This window comes from Triticum urartu, chromosome 1A (genome assembly GCF_056163025.1).
Source record: "Triticum urartu cultivar PI428250 chromosome 1A, HENAU_Tu73, whole genome shotgun sequence".
NCBI classification, from domain to species: Eukaryota; Viridiplantae; Streptophyta; class Magnoliopsida; order Poales; family Poaceae; genus Triticum; species Triticum urartu.
The window spans coordinates 445,759,565-445,777,841 of record NC_141873.1 but is presented as its reverse complement, the minus strand read 5'-3'; the positions used below and the strand labels follow the sequence as shown (position 1 = coordinate 445,777,841).

Below are 18,277 nucleotides of genomic sequence, written 5' to 3'. Positions count from 1 at the left end.
TTCGCAACACCGTCCTTGTTGCAATTGTAAGAACGCGTCTGGGTCATAGATTGACACTAGATCTAACGGCTGCCGAGCCGGCGGATATTTTTAAAAAATCCGCCGGCCGACGCCTAACGTCCCTCATAAAATAAAACAAAATTAGGTAGAGATTGTGACACATTGCGTTCTTGTGCACGTTAGCAGCCGGGGCATTTTGGCCGTTCGCCCCTCCGTGGACCGCAGCGAACGAACCCCTGTCAACGATCGTGAGCCTGATCCCAAGCAGTGGAAGTGTCGAACCCTCGGCACCGACCGGCCGTGCGCCCTCCTCCTTCCGTGTCCGCGCGTCGCCTTGGCAGTCACAACACGTGAAAACCAAACCCCACACGGCAGCCGCGAGCCCACGTTCCCCCCACCCTGGATCGCCTGCCTTCCTCCACACACAACCCTAGCCCGCCGGCCACCAACCATGGAGATCTCAGCTGCCACGGCCACGGCCGGCTCTTCCCCGCCAGCCAAGCCGGTGCTCCTCCGCCCCCACGCCACCTCCTCCGCTACCACCACCATCAGCCGCCGCGCCTCCGCCTCCGCCTCTACCACCGTCCGCCGCCGTCGCGCGCGCACCCGCCGTTCCAAGACCATCTCCGGCGCGGGCGGCGATGACGGGGAGGGCCCTTTCGGACCCGGCAGTGGCGGGAGCGGCGGCGGCGGCGGCGGCGGCGGGTGGAACCATGGTTTCGGGTCCGGATCTGGTCAAGGCTGGGACTCATCGGAGCCCGACGTCCCCACGCCCCGCCGATCGGCGGCGGAGGTGGCGCTCGGCGTGATCTACGAGCTCATGTGCCTCATCGCGCTCTCCAACTGCACCCAGTTTGCCGTGCGGAGGCTCGCGGGGCTTCTCGCCGCCCGCGTCGCCGCGCTGCGCTTCGTCCCCAGAGTCTGCTGAGGTGGGGATCCTCTCGGACGGTTCAGTCTCCTACTGCCCGGTCTCTCCCCTGATGTAGGATCTGCTTCCTCTACCCGAATTCTGCTTGTGTATATATGTGCGTGCCTGTGAATTTAGGGGTTGGGGGGCTAGGATCCTTGTTCCTTGCTGATTGCTTCTGGCGATCCGTGGAAACAAATTCGTCGAATTGAAATGGAAGAACATATGAACACGACCTTCTATTTTCTTGGACTAGCACCGATTGCTTAGTGCAAATTATACAGAAGTTGTTTGGTGCAAGCAATTGATACTTGTTTGGAAAAATGTTTGTGGCTATATCTGGTCACTTGCATGGTCGAAACTGTAAACCGTGCAGCAAGTGGAAAGGTATAATGTCACGGTAATACACTTAAAAAAAGGTATAATGTAACGGTATAAACCAAGAATTATAGTGGTGCCACTGGACTGTAATGTTTTTCTTTTAAGTGGCCCAGTAGATGACTAATTTCTCCTAAATGTGTGATTTGGTACATGATTGGCAACGATTGAGAAAAAGTTTGTTCGGCTTAGCTGTAAGTTAAACTGTATGTATAAAGAACGACTGCCTAATTTATGAATGAAATCTATGTTTAATGAATTTCAGTTGCTTATGAATGAAATCTATGTTTAATGAATTTCAGTTGCAAAATAAGACAGTACTAGTGATTTTTAGCTGCAAAATTTGACAACTGGCAATGTTAAAAGGTTGACGAATGACAATGTTATTAGATTGATCAATGCCAATGTTTCCAATTATACAAATGACAATATACCCAATATGACGGAGCGGTATAGGGTTTCGTGAAGATGGCTCCTCCCACCTCCTCTCCTCCCCTCCCTTCCACCTGCCCTCCACCACACACCACTCAGCCATGGAGATTTCTGATCTAGTTGATCTAGATGATCATGGAAGGTCTTCTGCATTGGGATTTTCCCCCCGGCCTTGCCGTGGCAGCTCAGGTGCGTCGTCGTTTTGGTTCTACCGTCCATTTCTCTCCTTCTGGTTCGAACAAAGAGTTCTTGGTGGTGCATTTTTCATCGGCAAGCTTCCCTCTCAATGATGATTCGGTTGCTATTGCCCTCCAATGCTGTATTGGGGGCCTCCCTTCTGGTCTTAACGTGGCACATATTGATGGTAGAAGATTTCGCTTCTCAGTGGCGTCCAATAAGGTTGGGCATTTCATCTATGGTCTTAAGGACAGAGTCTGGCCGGATTTTGTATGCCACTTCAGTCTTTTCCGTCAGAACAATACTGGTATTTTGGCAAAGGATTCATCATGGCATCTTGATTCTCACATACCTGAGGTGGCTGCTCGTTCTCCTATTGCTATCAAGTCTAAATACAAGTTCTCTTCGCAGCAAGATAAGGTGTTGAAAGCTTCAAGTCCGATTTTATCTAAATTTGGCTTTCCTCCTACGGAGGGTCTGGTTTCCAGCCTTGCCGCGTCACCGGACGGCTCAACGCCGGCAGCTCTGTTGCCGGAGCAGATTATTCCGGGGCAGACAGATAGCCAGACATTTACTGCGGGCATTAACACACATTCCTTGTCCGAACACACATTCCTTGTCTTCGGACGTCATCTTTGGGACTTTCAAATCACCCTTTACCGCGGGGAATTATGTATTTAATGAGCCAAGGCCTAATAAATACAGATTAGCCAAGGCCTAATAAATACAGATTTGTAGGTTGTCAATTTAAGGAGACTACATGGAGCAATATTCCGAATCTGTTGCCGGAGCAGATTATTCCGGGGCAGACAGATAGCCAGACATTTACTGCGGGCATTAACACACATTCCTTGTCTTCGGACGTCATCTTTGGGACTTTCAAATCACCCTTTACCGCGGGGAATTATGTATTTAATGAGCCAAGGCCTAATAAATACAGATTAGCCAAGGCCTAATAAATACAGATTTGTAGGTTGTCAATTTAAGGAGACTACATGGAGCAATATTCCGAATTTTATGCTCTTCCATATTCTGGACCAACGTCATTTTGGGTGTTCTGATGCACATATTGCCAACATATGGTCTCTAACGTCGGTCCCTCCCTCGGTTTACATTTACGGGAGGCTTAATTTGTGCTCCTCTTGTAAGTTGTTGGGCCATTTGGCTACTGCATGCCCAGGCGAGATTTGTTCAATCTGTCTTAAAGATAGTTGCTGCTGTCCCCCACCTGCTAGCCGGGTGAGTGCTGCTCGGCCCACCTTTGAACACGATATGGGCCCTGGGCCGCCATTGTTCTCGTGGGACTGTACTATCTGTGGATCACATTCCCATCTTTTTTTCCAGTGCCCGTCCTATCTCAAATATGAGGCATGTCTCTTATTGGGCCATACCAAGCGTACCTGCTTCAATTCTAAGGCCAAGCACTATCTTTGGAAGCCCAAGCATGTTACGGTTTCTGATATTCATTCATCTGGAGTAATAAATCATTTTGCTAAATCATTCAAAGGAAAGGATCCTATTTCTCCTTTAATTGATATGGAATCATTACCCTGCCTACCATTTACTGGCAGCTCTGCCACGGCCAACTTGAGAAATGGGAGGCTAATTGATTTTGGTCTAGTCAAATCGGGGGCTGCACGGATTCCTTCTACTAGCAAGCAATTACCTCTTTCACCTACTTTGCGCCCCAGAACTCCACCCAAACAATCCTCGACCGTTCATTACGGCTTGCTTGGACACGTGGCTTCATCCTGTATCCAGGGGTGGCACTCCAGCAAAGAAAATTGGCTAAACAAACAGTCCATACCCCCTGCCGATACGCATTCCGCCTCGCCACGCGTGCTTTCCTCTGCGCATGCTCTGCTCCTCCCTCCCACACCAACAATGGCGAACTTCCCCGTCAACATCGTCCCCTACCTGCCGCAAGGAATGACGGTGGAGCTCGGCCCGCCTGATCGGAAGGTGCGATCGGACATGGTGGTCAGCGCGGTGCCTCCCTTGCGCCATGACTTCCTGGCCATTGCTGAGGCCAACAGGTTCATCCCACAGCATCAGAAAGAAGCGCTCAGAGATACAATCCAAGGTTTGCTCCATGAGTCTCACTTCTTCCCTACTGAAGTTGAAGATCACCCTCTAGGGATTGGTATTTTTGGATTTGATGACTCCCTAGTTAGAGACTCTGTCGTCGGAACCACCTTTGAACTAGATGAGATGCAAGCGGATGAGCACACGATTATCTCTTTTGTTCCTCATGACGCTGCGCTTAACATGCGGCTCACCACTTTTGGCCCGGAGATTTGGATCTTATATGTTGGATTTCCATATGACTATCAGACCCAGCACTACATGCACAAGTCGGTGTGAAAGTGCGTTATATCGACTAGAGGGGGGGTGAATAGGCGATTTTTATGAAAGTCTTCAAAACGTGAAAGTTTTGAAGACAAACGATAGAAATAAACCTATTACCATGCAGCGGAAGGTAGACTACAGTAGGCAAACCATAGTCAAGTATTCAATGAAGTGAAAGCACAATGACTAAGAGTAGCTAGGTAGTAAGGATAACGTAGGAAGATATTATGAAGCCAAACAGAACACGCAGTCACTCAGTGAAGACAAAAGATAGTGCAATCATACAATGACTTCACAAGGACCAACAGTAAGTAAAGGGAAGGGAAGGATGAAACCAGTGACTCGTTGAAGATAATGATTTGTTGGACCAGTTCCAGTTGCTGTGACAACTGTACGTCTGGTTAGGGCGGCTAGGTATTTAAACCTGAGGACACACAGTCCCGGACACCCAGTCCTGAACACGCAGCTCAGGACACCCAGTCCTCACCGTATTCCCCTTGAGCTAAGGTCACACAGACCTCGCCCAATCACTCTGGTAAGTCTTCAAGGTAGACTCCCAAACCTTCACAGACTTTGTTCACCGGCGATCCACAATGGCTCTTGGATGCTCAGAACGCGACGCCTAACCGGCTGGAGGATTCACAGTCCTCAAGTGTAATAAGTCTTCAGATCACACAGACAAGAAGACTTAAGTGATGCCTAACTCTCTTTGGCACTGGGTGGTTAGGGCTTTATCCTCGCAAGGAATTCTCTCTCAAAGGCTTCGAGGTGGGTTGCTCTCAAAACGACAAAAGCCGTACTCTAACTATGAGCAGCCAACCGTTTATGGTTGTAGGGGGTGGGCTATTTATAGCCACTAGGCAACCTGACCTGATTTGTCCGAAATGACCCTGGGTCACTAAGGAACTGACACGTGTTCCAACCGTCAGATTTCAACTCACGCGGCAGCTTTACTTGGGCTACAAGCAAAGCTGACTTGTCCGACTCTGGACAAGATTTGCTCTCACAGTCTTCACTCAAAGACATAGGTTTTGGTTAAGCATCACTTCAGTCATTCTGACTGGTTCACTTGGACCCCACTTAACAGTACGGTGGTTCCTATGACTCAACAAAGAAGAAAAAAGAACTACGAAAGATCTAAGTCTTCGAACTCCATAGGCTTCATGCGATGTCTTCTCTTGTCATAGTCTTCGACGTGAATATCTTCATATACCACCTTTGACATCAATGTCTTCATATATTTTTAGGGGTCATCTCTAGTAGGAAAACCGAATCAATGAGGGACTTCTACCTGTGTTATCCTGCAATTCTCACAAACACATTAGTCCCTCAACTAGGTTTGTCGTCAATACTCCAAAACCAACTAGGGGTGGCACTAGATGCACTTACAATCTCCCCCTTTTTGGTGATTGATGACAAACTAGTTGAAGTTTTCAACGGGGAATATAATATGTGAAGTTGGAAAAGTATAAAGAATTGTCTTCATAAGCTGCAAGGGCTCCCCCTGAAGATGTGCATATAAGTAATTTGCTTTTGGAATGCAAATGCACATGGCAGGTTATACTCGTGGAGATCCTCTTCAACTTATGATGACAATTCATTATGCATGAGAAGGTATGTGAAGATAATGACATGCATAATGGAAAATGTACGTCTGCAAAATGATCTAAGTGCGGAATTTATCGTCGCACATGCGGAATTTATCATCGCATCACAAAGTGGTAAATAAGTAGCAGACGACCATCGAGTTTAAGTGTTACAACTCAAAGAACCAAATGTATCAAAACGAGAGTTGTAAACACGAAGCAAAATATAAAGCAACCGCCCATATGGACCCGCCTGAAGACTATCAAACTCATATGCTTCTTCCCCTTTTGTCAGTAAGGACCAAAAAGGTTTGAAGACATAGAGCATCTACTCGTTCCCATGAAGAGTAGGTGAAGCAGCAGGGTCGTCGGTGGTGTTCGGCGGTGCAGAAGAACTTGGAGCAGTGTCGAAGCGTGCTGAAGGAGGTGGCGGTGAAGTAGCATCGTCTTCATCCTCGATCACTCTGGCATTCACAGTTGCAGCAAAGGAAGAGAACTCAGAGTCTTCAAGAGATGGAGTTCGTCGCAGCACTGCCCTTCGAGGAGGTGTGGAGTCAAACTTGAAGCGTTCAGAGAAGCCATCCTCTTGAAGATCATCTTCAGAGCACATCAGCGTCAGCCCTTTCCATGTGCGTCGAGAGGTTTCATGGGCTACAAAGGCATTCTTAGTGGCAAGATTGCGAATGCGGTTGACGTCCACCAAGAGGCTTTGCATTTGGCGCTTCAGCCAACCATGATGCCTATCCTGTTTCTGATGAAGAGCCACCAGAAGCTCTCGGTCATTGAGAACACGAGTGCGCTTCTTGGGTCGTTGGGCAATTGTGCTATCGATGGCTTCAGTAAGGGCAGGATGTGGTGCACGTGTAGTTCCAGCCAAAGGATACACATGAGTGACTGCTTCAACTCCTTCAATGTTTTGAGAAAAACTTTGATGCTCCGCATTCTAAAGACTTAGAGGTTCCTTGGCAGGCTCAGGATAAATGGCTTCAACAGACATATCCACATCAGGCAGAAAGATCCGATGATTGCGAGCAGATGGCTGATATGAGATAGCGGAGTGAAGTTTAATCAGCCGCATTATCCATGGAGCGTAGAACTTCAAGCCAAAAAGATCAGAGCCTGATGCAGCAAGTTGGTGGATGAAGAAGTCCTGTGCATTGAAGCATTTGCCATGAAGAATATAGAAGACCAAAGTCTTCATTGCACCTTCCAGCTTGGCATGTGGAGAATGTCCTTTGATGGGCCAGAGAGTTCGCCTTATGATGTGACAAATAGTCCTGGGCAGATACTCAAGGTCTTGAACGAAGAATTCCTTGGGATATGCAGCATCCTGGGGCAATGGCTTCATCATACTGAGCATCTGACTCATGTTAGGTTCAGACTTCTGAAAGATGCTCTCCACAGCTTCACTGTGAAGCTGACAGCCAGATTCGTAGAGATTGCCAGGAGTGGGTAGACCAGTGAGCTCAATGATATCAAATGCTTTAGCTTCGTGATGAACATTTCCTGTCATCCACTCCAGGACCCAAGTCTTCGGATATCTGTTGTACCCACGGATGTGAAGTGTGGCATAGAACTGGAGCAGCAACTCTTCATTCCAATGCTCTTGGTCGGTGACGAACGGCAGCAATCCAACCTCTTTGAAGCAATCCAGAGCTTCTTCCAGACAGGGCAGACCAGCTATTGCTTCAATGTCAAGACGCTTATGTGGGAAGATGCGACCTTGATTGTATAGAATGCAGGAGTAATAGCTTCGCTGCGGATAGCTCCAGAACCGATCAGATGATATTCTTTCCCTTGAGTAGGGGTTCCTGGAGCTATTAAAGAAAGTGTTGTTTGCTTTGAAGCCATTGACATTGAAGGATTCAGGTGCTGATGCAGGACCTGGAAACCTGGGCAATCTTGGGATTGGCTTCTGTACCTGAGGCATGTGCTCAACATGATAGTCAAATTGAAGACCAGCAGCAGGCGCAGGAACAGAAGCAGTGGGATCAGTGGCTTTGCTGACTTCTGGTGCTTGGGTTGGTGAAGGCTCCACATTAGCTTCAGCCATGACAGCGTCAGTGGCTTCATTGGTGTTGGTGGTGGCAGCCTCAAGATTCTCAACCTCCACTTGACGAGCTGGAGGATCGGTCACAGTCACGTTTTCCTCGAGAACAACTTCTTGGTGGGACGGGGGAGTAGCAGCTTTTGGGGTTTCTTCTTCATTGGCTGATGCAGCCGGAATGTCTTCAGCAGCTTTAGCTTCAGACTCAGAGACTGGAGGCCTTGGTCCTTTGCGAAGCCTGCGTAACACTGGCGACGCCTGTGGAGTTGGAGTTGGCTGGGCCTCAAAGTCTTTTTCCTCTTGTGCTTGTGGGCGATCAACCCATGATGCATCCTAAGCAATTGGCGTCAGAGGACGACCAATGCTGATGAGTTCGCTGTGCGTTAGCACAGGCGATGATACCTGTTGGTGCTCGAGCTAAGGAAGAACTGCATCATCTTCAACACGGTCATGGTGACCAATGTCTTCAGCAGCGATGAGATCAGCTGCTGGAAAGTCCTCAGCTTCATGAGCCCCTGTGAAAGCAGGCTCATGGACAGTCAGTTGGTGCTCTTAAGGTTCAGCGTCAGGGCGAACCATGGAGATGGGTTCAACAATCAAGGGCTCTGTGGGAGCAACCCATTCCTTCTTGGTCTTCCGCTTCTTCTTGGAGGGGGCAGTAGCAGAGGCTTCAGGATGTTTCCTCTTCCTTGCTTCAACCTCGGCAGTCCTCGTCTTCTTTAGCTCTGAAGCGGTTGACCGGGCCTTTGGCTTCGAGCCAGTCATGCTAGTTGAGAAGACAATGGGATCTGCTTCCTGCCTTGGTGCGTTGGGTTCGGCCACAGTGGGCTTCTTCTTCTGCTTAGCAGCCATCCTGGGATCAATGCCCGGACGCCCAAGGGCCTTGCGCTTCTCAGCCTCGTTGTAGCCTTGCACACACTTGTCAGCCAGGCTCTTCATGCGCTCCCGAGAACCCTGAGCTTCTGCGCGTTTCTTGAGAAAGGTTTCTTTGAGCTCATGCAGCATAATCTTGAAGTTTTTCACCTCTTGCACGCTGAGCTTGGCCATATGCTTCTTGAACTGAGCTTTCTCAAAGTCAATCTTTTGCTTCAGTTCAACAATGCGCTGGGCGGTAGCTAATTCTGAAGCAATGGCGCCATGGAAGGCGACACTGAGGCCAATGGGTAGTTGCAGATCTTCGAAGCTGATGTTGGGCGTGTCAAACCACTCATCAATGAAGTTGTGGATGATTGTCACGTCAAAGAGAGGCAGATCATTGAAGATTTCTGCTTCTTCTTTGCTCTTGATGAGTTGCTCAAGAGCGTCATCTGCAAGATCTTCATCACTGGACAGATCAATGGCATCGTTTCGCAGAATGGCAGCAGCTGTCAGTTCTTGGCTGGTGTGTGGCAGAGGCATCTTGACTTGCTGGGGCTTGGAGATGCGTGATAAATCTTCAGACTGCATACTGTCTTCAGGAGGTGCAGTGGCCAGTGGCTTCGCCCGTGAGATTTTTGGTGCAGAGGCCGGCTTTGAAGCTTTTGGCTGCTTCAGCTTCTTTGGCTTCGGCACTGCAGGCGCTTCATCTGATTCAGCGTCATCTGCAAGCTCATTCACGGCAGTTCCTTAAACCACGATATGGGTGATGAGACCTTCAAGGTTGTAGAAGGGCCCAAGAAGATTGGGTTCAGCTTCGCAAGTTCCATCGGCACGGGGAGCAGAGGGACCAGGGTTGAAGTCTAATCCCAAAGACTTCTTGTTCTGCTTCGCTGAGTTCTTGGCAAACTAGAAGTTGCGCTTGAACAGATTGTCGTCACGGCACCATAGTAGTGACGATGGGTGTGCATCTGCAGGCTGTGGCCCACGGACCATGCAGGGATAGAAGCCTTGTCCAATGGCTTCTTCTCTGGACCTGGGTTGAAGATTCTTATATAGGATGTCTGCCCACGGTCGCATGATGGCATTTTTCTCAGCATATTCTTGGGTCACAAACCGGTATTTGAACCATTGTTCTGCCCAATATCTTCGAATCCACTGGATTCGGGTCTTGCGCTGATTATAATCCTCTTCAGGATCTGTCTTGTAAAGTTCTGAGAGGTCATCAGGCAGGTCTCTTGATGTTCCGCCACGATGCTGCCTGCCTCCCTTCCTTGCAGATTTCTCTGAAGCCATGAATTTTAAACTGAAAGGCTTCAATATGTTCAAAGGCTTCAAAGGTTTTCGCTTGCTGGACAAACAGGAACTGGCTTCGGGAGAATTTATATGATGCTGTAAGAATTCTGCAAATGAATGCAGACTATGAGAACCAAGGGATTCTCCCACGGACATGTACCTGTGACAGCATTAAGGTGCGAGGGAAGGGGAAGAGGTCATATGCATTCTCAGAAGATTTTGAAGATAAATCAGTTTAGAAGACATTGACCTCATCGTGCGAAGACATTCACTCATAGATAAGGAGTTGGTTCCAGATTTGTACGAATCCAAAGATCAGTATAAGTGAGGAATCTAACTACTTTGTGAAGCATAAGTGAATATACTAGGCATGTTATGAGATGCAGTATGAAAGAGATCCAACTTGTGTGAATAGAAACTGCTTGTGGTAGAAAGTGACAAAGCTATAGGATCAAAGGGGCCGTAAAAAGGAAGTTTTATTTACCACACATAGAACTGCTAGACGGAGTGGAAGAGGAGGCCGAGCAGTTCGATCGTCCGTGCCCTAACTTGGCGACGGAGGACACCTACGGCGACGGCGGAGAGGACGATGTCCGTGGTCGGCGTGAAGGCGGCGTCGGAGAGGTTGCGGCAGCGAAGCGCTTCGTCGCCGGCGTCGTCGAGGGCTAGCGGCGGTGCTAGGGTTTGTGCGAGAGTGGAAGAAGAGATAATGACTATGATGAGGCGTGTATTTATAGGGACAGGGGCGGCTCAGTGTTATTACACAGGTTCCCCTAGCGATTCACATCTGAGGAACACGTGGCCATCATGCAGCATATCGGGGGTCGTTCCACATCCCACGCACCCCTGGATTGTCGGGTGGTCGTTCCCACTTCTCCGGGTTTCCGGTGAAGGAATGAGCATTGAAAACGGACTTAATGTTTGTCTCTGTATCTTCTGCTGACAAGGACGCAGAGAAGACATTCGACAGTTTCAATAGAATGCATATGATTTGGAGAGATAGAGTTTGAGATAGAAAACATAGAGAGGTTAGGGTCCGATCACATTCATTTAGTTCAAATGATTCAACAAGAAGACATAGCTATAAGTGAATGTTGTAGAGGACAGAACACTAGTATATATATATATATATATATATATATTCAACATAGTGAAGATAATCATGAAGACATGTTGAGATTGAAGCCAAACCAAATGTGAATACATAGCAAATGTAACGCCATGAGTGGAACACTTCGAACAGAACCTTTGGTGGTGGCGTTACCCACCGTATAGAAAGTATTAGACCCAGACACGGCGCACAATTATCGTGGCGCTTTGAAGTCAAATTCCACATTAATGTATTCACACTTAGAATGTATGTCTTCATTGATTGAAGATATACTTTACTTCGTGTGTTGCACATCTAAGTCATCAATATGCATAAGTGTTAGGATGTGTGCCTGATCATAGAACATTTGAGGATTCTAAGATATTTAGCTCACACCGTAACTTGCAAAATCTCTTCTCATCCAAGAGCTTGGTGAAGATATCTGCCAATTGCTCTTCAGTGTTGACGTGTATGATATCAATATCTTCCTTCACAACATGATCTCTGAGAAAGTGATGACGAATTTCAATGTGCTTTTTCTTCGAGTGCTGAACTGGGTTGTTGGCAATCTTGATGGCGCTTTCGTTGTCGCAGTAGAGTGGCACTTGCTTCAGATGAATGCCATAGTCCTTGAGTGTTTGCTTCATCCACAGAAGCTGAGCGCAGCAAGATCCAGCAGCAATGTATTCAGATTCAGCAGTGGAGAGAGATACACAGTTCTGCTTCTTTGAAGACCAACATACAAGTGATCGTCCCAGAAAATGACATGTGCCTGATGTAGACTTGCGATCCACCTTGTCACCAGCATAATCAGCATCCGAGAATCCAACTAGATCAAACTCTAAGCCCTTTGGATACCATAATCCTAGAGTTGGGGTGTGAGCCAAATATCGAAGAATTCGCTTCACAGCTAAGTGATGCGATTCCTTTGGTGCCGCTTGGAATCGAGCACACATGCAAACACTAAGCATAATATCTGGCCTAGATGCACATAGATAAAGTAAAGAACCAATCATGGAGCGGTATACCTTTTGATCGAATTCTTTACCATCGTCGTCGGGACCCAGATGATATTTGGCTGGCATTGGCGTCGTGAAGCCTTTGCAGTCTTGCATACCGAACTTCTTCAGGCAATCTTTGAGATACTTTTCTTGAGATATGAAGATGCCGTTGCGTTGCTGTCGTATTTGAAGACCAAGGAAGAACTTCAGCTCTCCCATCATGGACATCTGATATTGCTCTTGCATCATATATCCAAACTCTTCATTGTACTTCTGATTGGTGCAGCCGAAGGTAATGTCATCCACATATATTTGGCACACAAACAGTTCACCATCATATGTCTTCGTGAAGAGAGTGGGGTCGAGGGAACCAGGTATGAAGCCTTTGCTCTTCAGGAAGTATTTGAGTGTGTCATACCAAGCCGGAGGGGCTTGTTTGAGGCCATACAGTGCCTTGTTGAGCTTGTATACCATGTCAGGATGTTTTGGATCTTCAAAGCCAGGCGGTTGTGCAACATACACTTCTTCTTCAATCTTGCCATTGAGAAAAGCGCTCTTCACATCCATTTGATATAGAAGTATGTTATGATGATTTGCATAGGCCAGCAATATGCGTATGGCTTCAAGTCGAGCCACGGGAGCAAATGTTTTATCGAAGTCAATGCCTTCCACTTGAGTATATCCTTGAGCAACGAGACGAGCTTTGTTTCTGACAACTTGACCATGCTCATCTTGCTTGTTGCGGTATATCCATTTGGTGCCTATTATATTGTGCTTCCGAGGGTCAGGACACTTAACCAGTTCCCATACATTATTCAGCTCAAACTGTTGAAGCTCTTCTTGCATAGCTTGAATCCATTCAGGTTCCATGAAGGCTTCTTCAACTTTCTTGGGTTCTGTTATTGAGACGAATGCGAAGTGCCCACAGAAATTTGCTAGCTGAGTTGCCCTTGACCGAGTGAGTGGACCGGGTGCATTGATGCTATCAATTATTCTCTCAATCTGCACTTCATTGGCAACACGAGGATGTACAGGGTGAAGATTTTGCTCTTGCTGATCATTGTCATTGTTAGTGGAATTGTCTTCAGGCTGATCAGGTGCAGAGATGATAAGTTCCTCTTCAGGTTGAGCTTCAGAGGGTATGATTTCTCCAGTTCCCATTAGTTTGATTGATTCACTAGATGGAACTTCATCTAGCACATTTGGCAGGTGCTCTCTCTGTGAACCGTTAGTCTCATCGAACCGCACATCCACTGTTTCAACCACTTTATAATGAAAGAGATTGAAGACTCTGTAGGAGTGCAAATCCTTTCCATATCCAAGCATAAAACCCTCATGTGCTTTTGGTGCAAATTTTGAAGTGTGATGTGGATCCTTGATCCAGCACCTGGCGCCAAATACTCTGAAGTAACTGACATTTGGCTTCTTACCAGTAAGGAGCTCATAAGATGTCTTGTTCAGAAGCTTGTGAAGATAAACACGATTGCTTGTATGGCATGCAGTATCAATGGCTTCAGGCCAGAATTTTCTTGGAGTCTTGTATTCATCAAGCATCGTTCGGGCCATCTCAATGAGTGTTCTGTTCTTGCGTTCGACGACGCCATTCTGCTGTGGCGTGTACGGGGCTGAGAATTCATGTGTGATGCCCAAAGTATCAAGATATGTATCAAGGCTAGTGTTCTTGAATTCAGTGCCATTGTCACTTCTGATGTGCTTTATCTTGGCGCCATAGTTGTTCATTGGTCGATTGGCGAAGCGTCTGAAGACATCCTGCACTTCAGTCTTGTAGAGGATTATGTGCACCCAAGTATATCTAGAATAATCATCAACAATGACAAAGCCATAGAGACAAGCAGTAGTAGTAAGAGTTGATCCATGTGGAGCAGTTCGAAGGGTCGAGTAGTTGTCATGATTGTCTTCGAGGGATGTTTGGCCCTCGTCATCTTTCCTGCTTCACAGGCACCGCATAAGTGATCTTTGTTGAACTTGACGCCCTCAATGCCTATGACATGCTTCTTCTTTGCAAGGGTGTGGAGGTTCCTCATGCCAGCATGCCCTAGCCTCCGATGCCAGAGCCAGCATTCTGAAGCTTTTTCTAGAAGACATACGACAAGCTGTGGTCCTGCTGAGAAATCTACCACATACAAATCATCTTTCCGATACCCTTCAAACACTAGAGACTTGTTAGATTCCATTAGAACAAGGCAACGATATTTTCCAAATATTACGATCATGTTCAAATCGCAAAGCATTGAGACAGACATTAAGTTGAAGTCAAGGGATTCAACAAGCATGACTTTATCCATGTGTTGATCCTTTGAGATTGCAACTCTACCTAGACCCAATACCTTACTTTTACTAGTGTCAGCAAATGTGATGTGACTCTTGTCGGATGGACATAAGGTTGAGTCCATAAGAAGGCTTCTTTTGCCAGTCATGTGATTGGTACACCCACTATCAATAATCCATTCTGAAGACGCTGGTGTCGTACCCTATAGTGCAGTTAGGGGGATAGGCTTCACGAAGAGAATTGTGAAGCAAAAACATTTGACGAACCAGTGGGTTATGAAAGCTTCGATCCAGATTAGGACTGATAGGGAGAGTAGCAAGCGATTCAGGAACGAAGTACATAATAAAACCATTCGGGCATTTGATCTTGAGCCCTACAAGATGTTTAAGGTCCCCAGCAATAGCGTCAGACGATTTTGGTTTTCTGCTGGAAACCTTTCCCTGCAAAAGAGAGTTAAGCTTTCTTAGCCACCCACATCTTCAAGGGTGACTTAGAAGCAATAAGTCTAAGTGCAGCGTCTGAGAACTTTGGCTTTGGAGCCCTAGCAAAAAGTCTTGCAGGCGGACAATAGTACTCATAAGAAAAAGCAGAATAGTTCTTGGTCTTATGAACATGGCGGTTCGATGAACCGCGCTCATATTCATAGGCCTGAGTATGGTTTCCCTGCAAAACATTTGCGTTAGTGCGACTCAGGTGAGTCCTCTGTCTGTATGAAGCCTTTGGACCGTATGAAGCCTGTGGTTTGGGGTTTGTCTTCTTCACCTGTGGTGTCATGATGACATTGACAGGAAGATTTTTCAAACACTTTTTTGTCACCCAGATCTTCTTCATAGGCGGCCCATTCCTGCAGTTAGTACCAATATACCTGGCAAACACTTCACCATTCTGATTCTTAAACAGTTTATAGTTTGCATCAAAGGATTCATCAATGACAATGGGGTTAGCACAAGTGAAGCCAGATAGATTGGATGAATCTGCTGAAGGTTCCTTTGCAGCAACCCATATGGTTTTGGGGTACTGCTCAGGTTTCCAGTAAGAGCCATCAGCATTCATTTTCCTTACGAACCCAACACCCTCTTTCCTCGGGTTTCGGTTCAGAATCTGCCTTTTGAGGACATCACATAATGTTTGATGCCCTTTAAGACTTTTGTACACCCCTGTTTCAAGCAATGTCTTCAACCTAGCATTCTCATCAGCAATAGTAGTGGTATCCTCAGCAGAGGGGTTAGTTCCCACATCAACAGTTGAAGATATTGCAACAGTAGCAGTAGTAGAACATTCAGCAACAGAAGTAGCATTATCACGCTCAATGCATTTAAGACATGGTGGTTCAAATCCTTCCTGAGCGGAACTGATCTGTTCGGCGCGAAGTGACTCGTTTTCCTTTTGAAGATCTTCATGAGCCACTCTCAATTTCTCAAGATCTTGCTTCCTTTGAAGATAATCATAGGAAAGCTTTTCATGAGTTGTTGAGAGCATTTCATGACGACTTTCAAGTTCCTCATACTTAACGTGAAGATTTTTTATGTCTTCAATTAAGGACTCAGATCGAGTCATTTCAGCGCCTAACAGATCATCGCTTTTGTCTAACAGTTTTTGAATATGTTCCATAGCTTTCTATTGTTCAGTTGCAATTTTAGCAAGTGTTTTGTAGCTGGGTCTTGAACCACAATCAGAGTCATCTTCACTAGATGTTTGATAGTGAGTAGTGCATGTGTTTACCTTGGCACCGCGTGCCATGAAGCAGTAGGTAGGAGCGGAGTAGTCCTTGTCATTTGCATCGGTGTCGGTGATGAAGTCATTGTCTTCAGTGTTGAAGATGGACTTGGCAACGTATGCTGTAGCCAGACTTGCAATGCCAGAATCGGACTCCTCAGACTCCACCTCCGCCTCCTCAGAAGCGGACTCCTCCTCTGAATCCATTTCCTTGCCAACAAACGCACGTGCCTTGCCAGATGAGCTCTTCTTGTGTGATGAAGACTTTGAGGAAGACTTGGAAGAAGACTTTGAGTATTTCTTCTTCTTCTTGTCGTCAGAGTCATATTCCTTGCTCTTCTTCTTCTTTTTGTTCTCATTGTCCCACTGCGGACACTCAGAGATGAAGTGGCCAGTTTTCTTGCACTTGTGGCATGTTTTCTTCTTGTAGTCATGAGTAGAAACTTCATCATTCCTTGAGCTTGATCGTGAAGACTTTCTGAAGCCTTTCTTCTTGGTGAATTTTTGGAACTTCTTCACAAGCATAGCAAGTTCCTTTCCAATGTCTTCAGGGTCATCAGAACTGTTGTCAGATTCTTCTTCAGATGAGGAGACAGCTTTTGCCTTCAAGGCATGAGTTCGCCCATAGTTGGGACCGTAAATATCGGTTTTCTCAGAAAGCTGAAACTCATGTGTGTTGAGCCTCTCAAGTATGTCAGATGGATCGAGTGTCTTGAAATCAGGATGTTCTTGAATCATCAGGGCTAGGGTGTCAAACGAACTGTCAAGTGATCTCAGGAGTGTCTTGACGACTTCATGCTTGGTGATCTCAGTAGCGCCGAGGGCTTGAAGCTCATTTGTGATGTCAGTGAGTCGATCAAACGTGAGCTGGACATTCTCATTGTCATTTCTCTTGAAGCGGTTGAAGAGGTTGCGAAGGACACTGATTCTCTGATCTCTCTGGGTTGAGACGCCTTCGTTGACCTTGGAGAGCCAGTCCCGGACTAGCTTAGATGTTTCCAAAGCACTCACGCGGCCATACTGTCCTTTGGTCAGATGACCACAGATGATATTCTTGGCAGTAGAGTCCAGTTGAATGAACTTCTTGACGTCAGCGGCAGTGACACCTTCTCCAGCCTTCGGAACGCTGTTCTTGACGACATACCATAGGTTGATGTCAATGGCTTCAAGATGCATGCGCATCTTATTCTTCCAGTAGGGATATTCAGTTCCATCGAAGACGGGGCACGCAGCGGAGACTTTAATTATCCCTATAGTCGACATAGCTAAAACTCCAGGTGGTTAAACCGAATCACACAGAACAAGGGAGTACCTTGCTCTGATACCAATTGAAAGTGCGTTATATCGACTAGAGGGGGGTGAATGGGCGATTTTTATGAAAGTCTTCAAAACGTGGAAGTTTCGAAGACAAACGATAGAAATAAACCTATTACCATGCAGCGGAAGGTAGACTACACTAGGCAAACCATAGTCAAGTATTCAATGAAGTGAAAGCACAATAACTAATAGCAGCTAGGTAGTAAGGATCAAGTAGGAAGATATTATGAAGCCAAACAGAACACGCAGTCACTCAGTGAAGACAAAAGATAGTGCAATCATACAATGACTTCACAAGGACCAACAGTAAGTAAAGGAAAGGGAAGGATGAAACCAGTGACTCGTTGAAGATAATGATTTGTTGGACCAGTTCTAGTTGCCGTGACAACTGTACGTCTGGTTAGGGCGGCTAGGTATTTAAACCTGAGGACACACAGTCCCGGACACCCAGTCCTGAACACGCAGCTCAGGACACCCAGTCCTCACTGTATTCCCCTTGAGCTAAAGTCACACAGACCTCGCCCAATCACTCTGGTAAGTCTTCAAGGGAGACTCCCAAACCTTCACAGACTTCATTCACCGGTGATCCACAATGTCTCTTGGATGCTCAGAACGCGACGCCTAACCGGCTGGAGGATTCACAGTCCTCAAGTGTAATAAGTCTTTAGATCACACAGACAAGAAGCCTTAAGTGATGCCTAACTCTCTTTGGCTCTGAGTGGTTAGGGCTTTATCCTCGCAAGGAATTCTCTCTCAAAGGCTTCGAGGTGGGTTGCTCTCAAACGACAAAAGCCGTACACTAACTCTGAGCAGCCAACCGTTTATGGTTGTAGGGG

General features: G+C 46.7%; 1 protein-coding gene across 1 annotated transcript; it reads left to right on the top strand.

Annotated features, from left to right (window-relative positions):
• The first annotated feature begins 367 nt into the window (after positions 1 to 367).
• On the top strand, positions 368 to 1,162 carry LOC125517228 (glycine-rich protein). Its single transcript, XM_048682414.2, has one exon. It carries the CDS (start codon positions 452 to 454, stop codon positions 926 to 928), a length of 477 nt encoding a protein of 158 aa, XP_048538371.2. The 5' UTR covers positions 368 to 451; the 3' UTR covers positions 929 to 1,162.
• Positions 1,163 to 18,277: the final 17,115 nt, after the last annotated feature.

Bases quoted from the DNA above. Each gene is read 5' to 3' on its own strand.
- LOC125517228 (XM_048682414.2), top strand. From the start codon at position 452: ATGGAGATCTCAGCTGCCACGGCCACGGCCGGCTCTTCCCCGCCAGCC.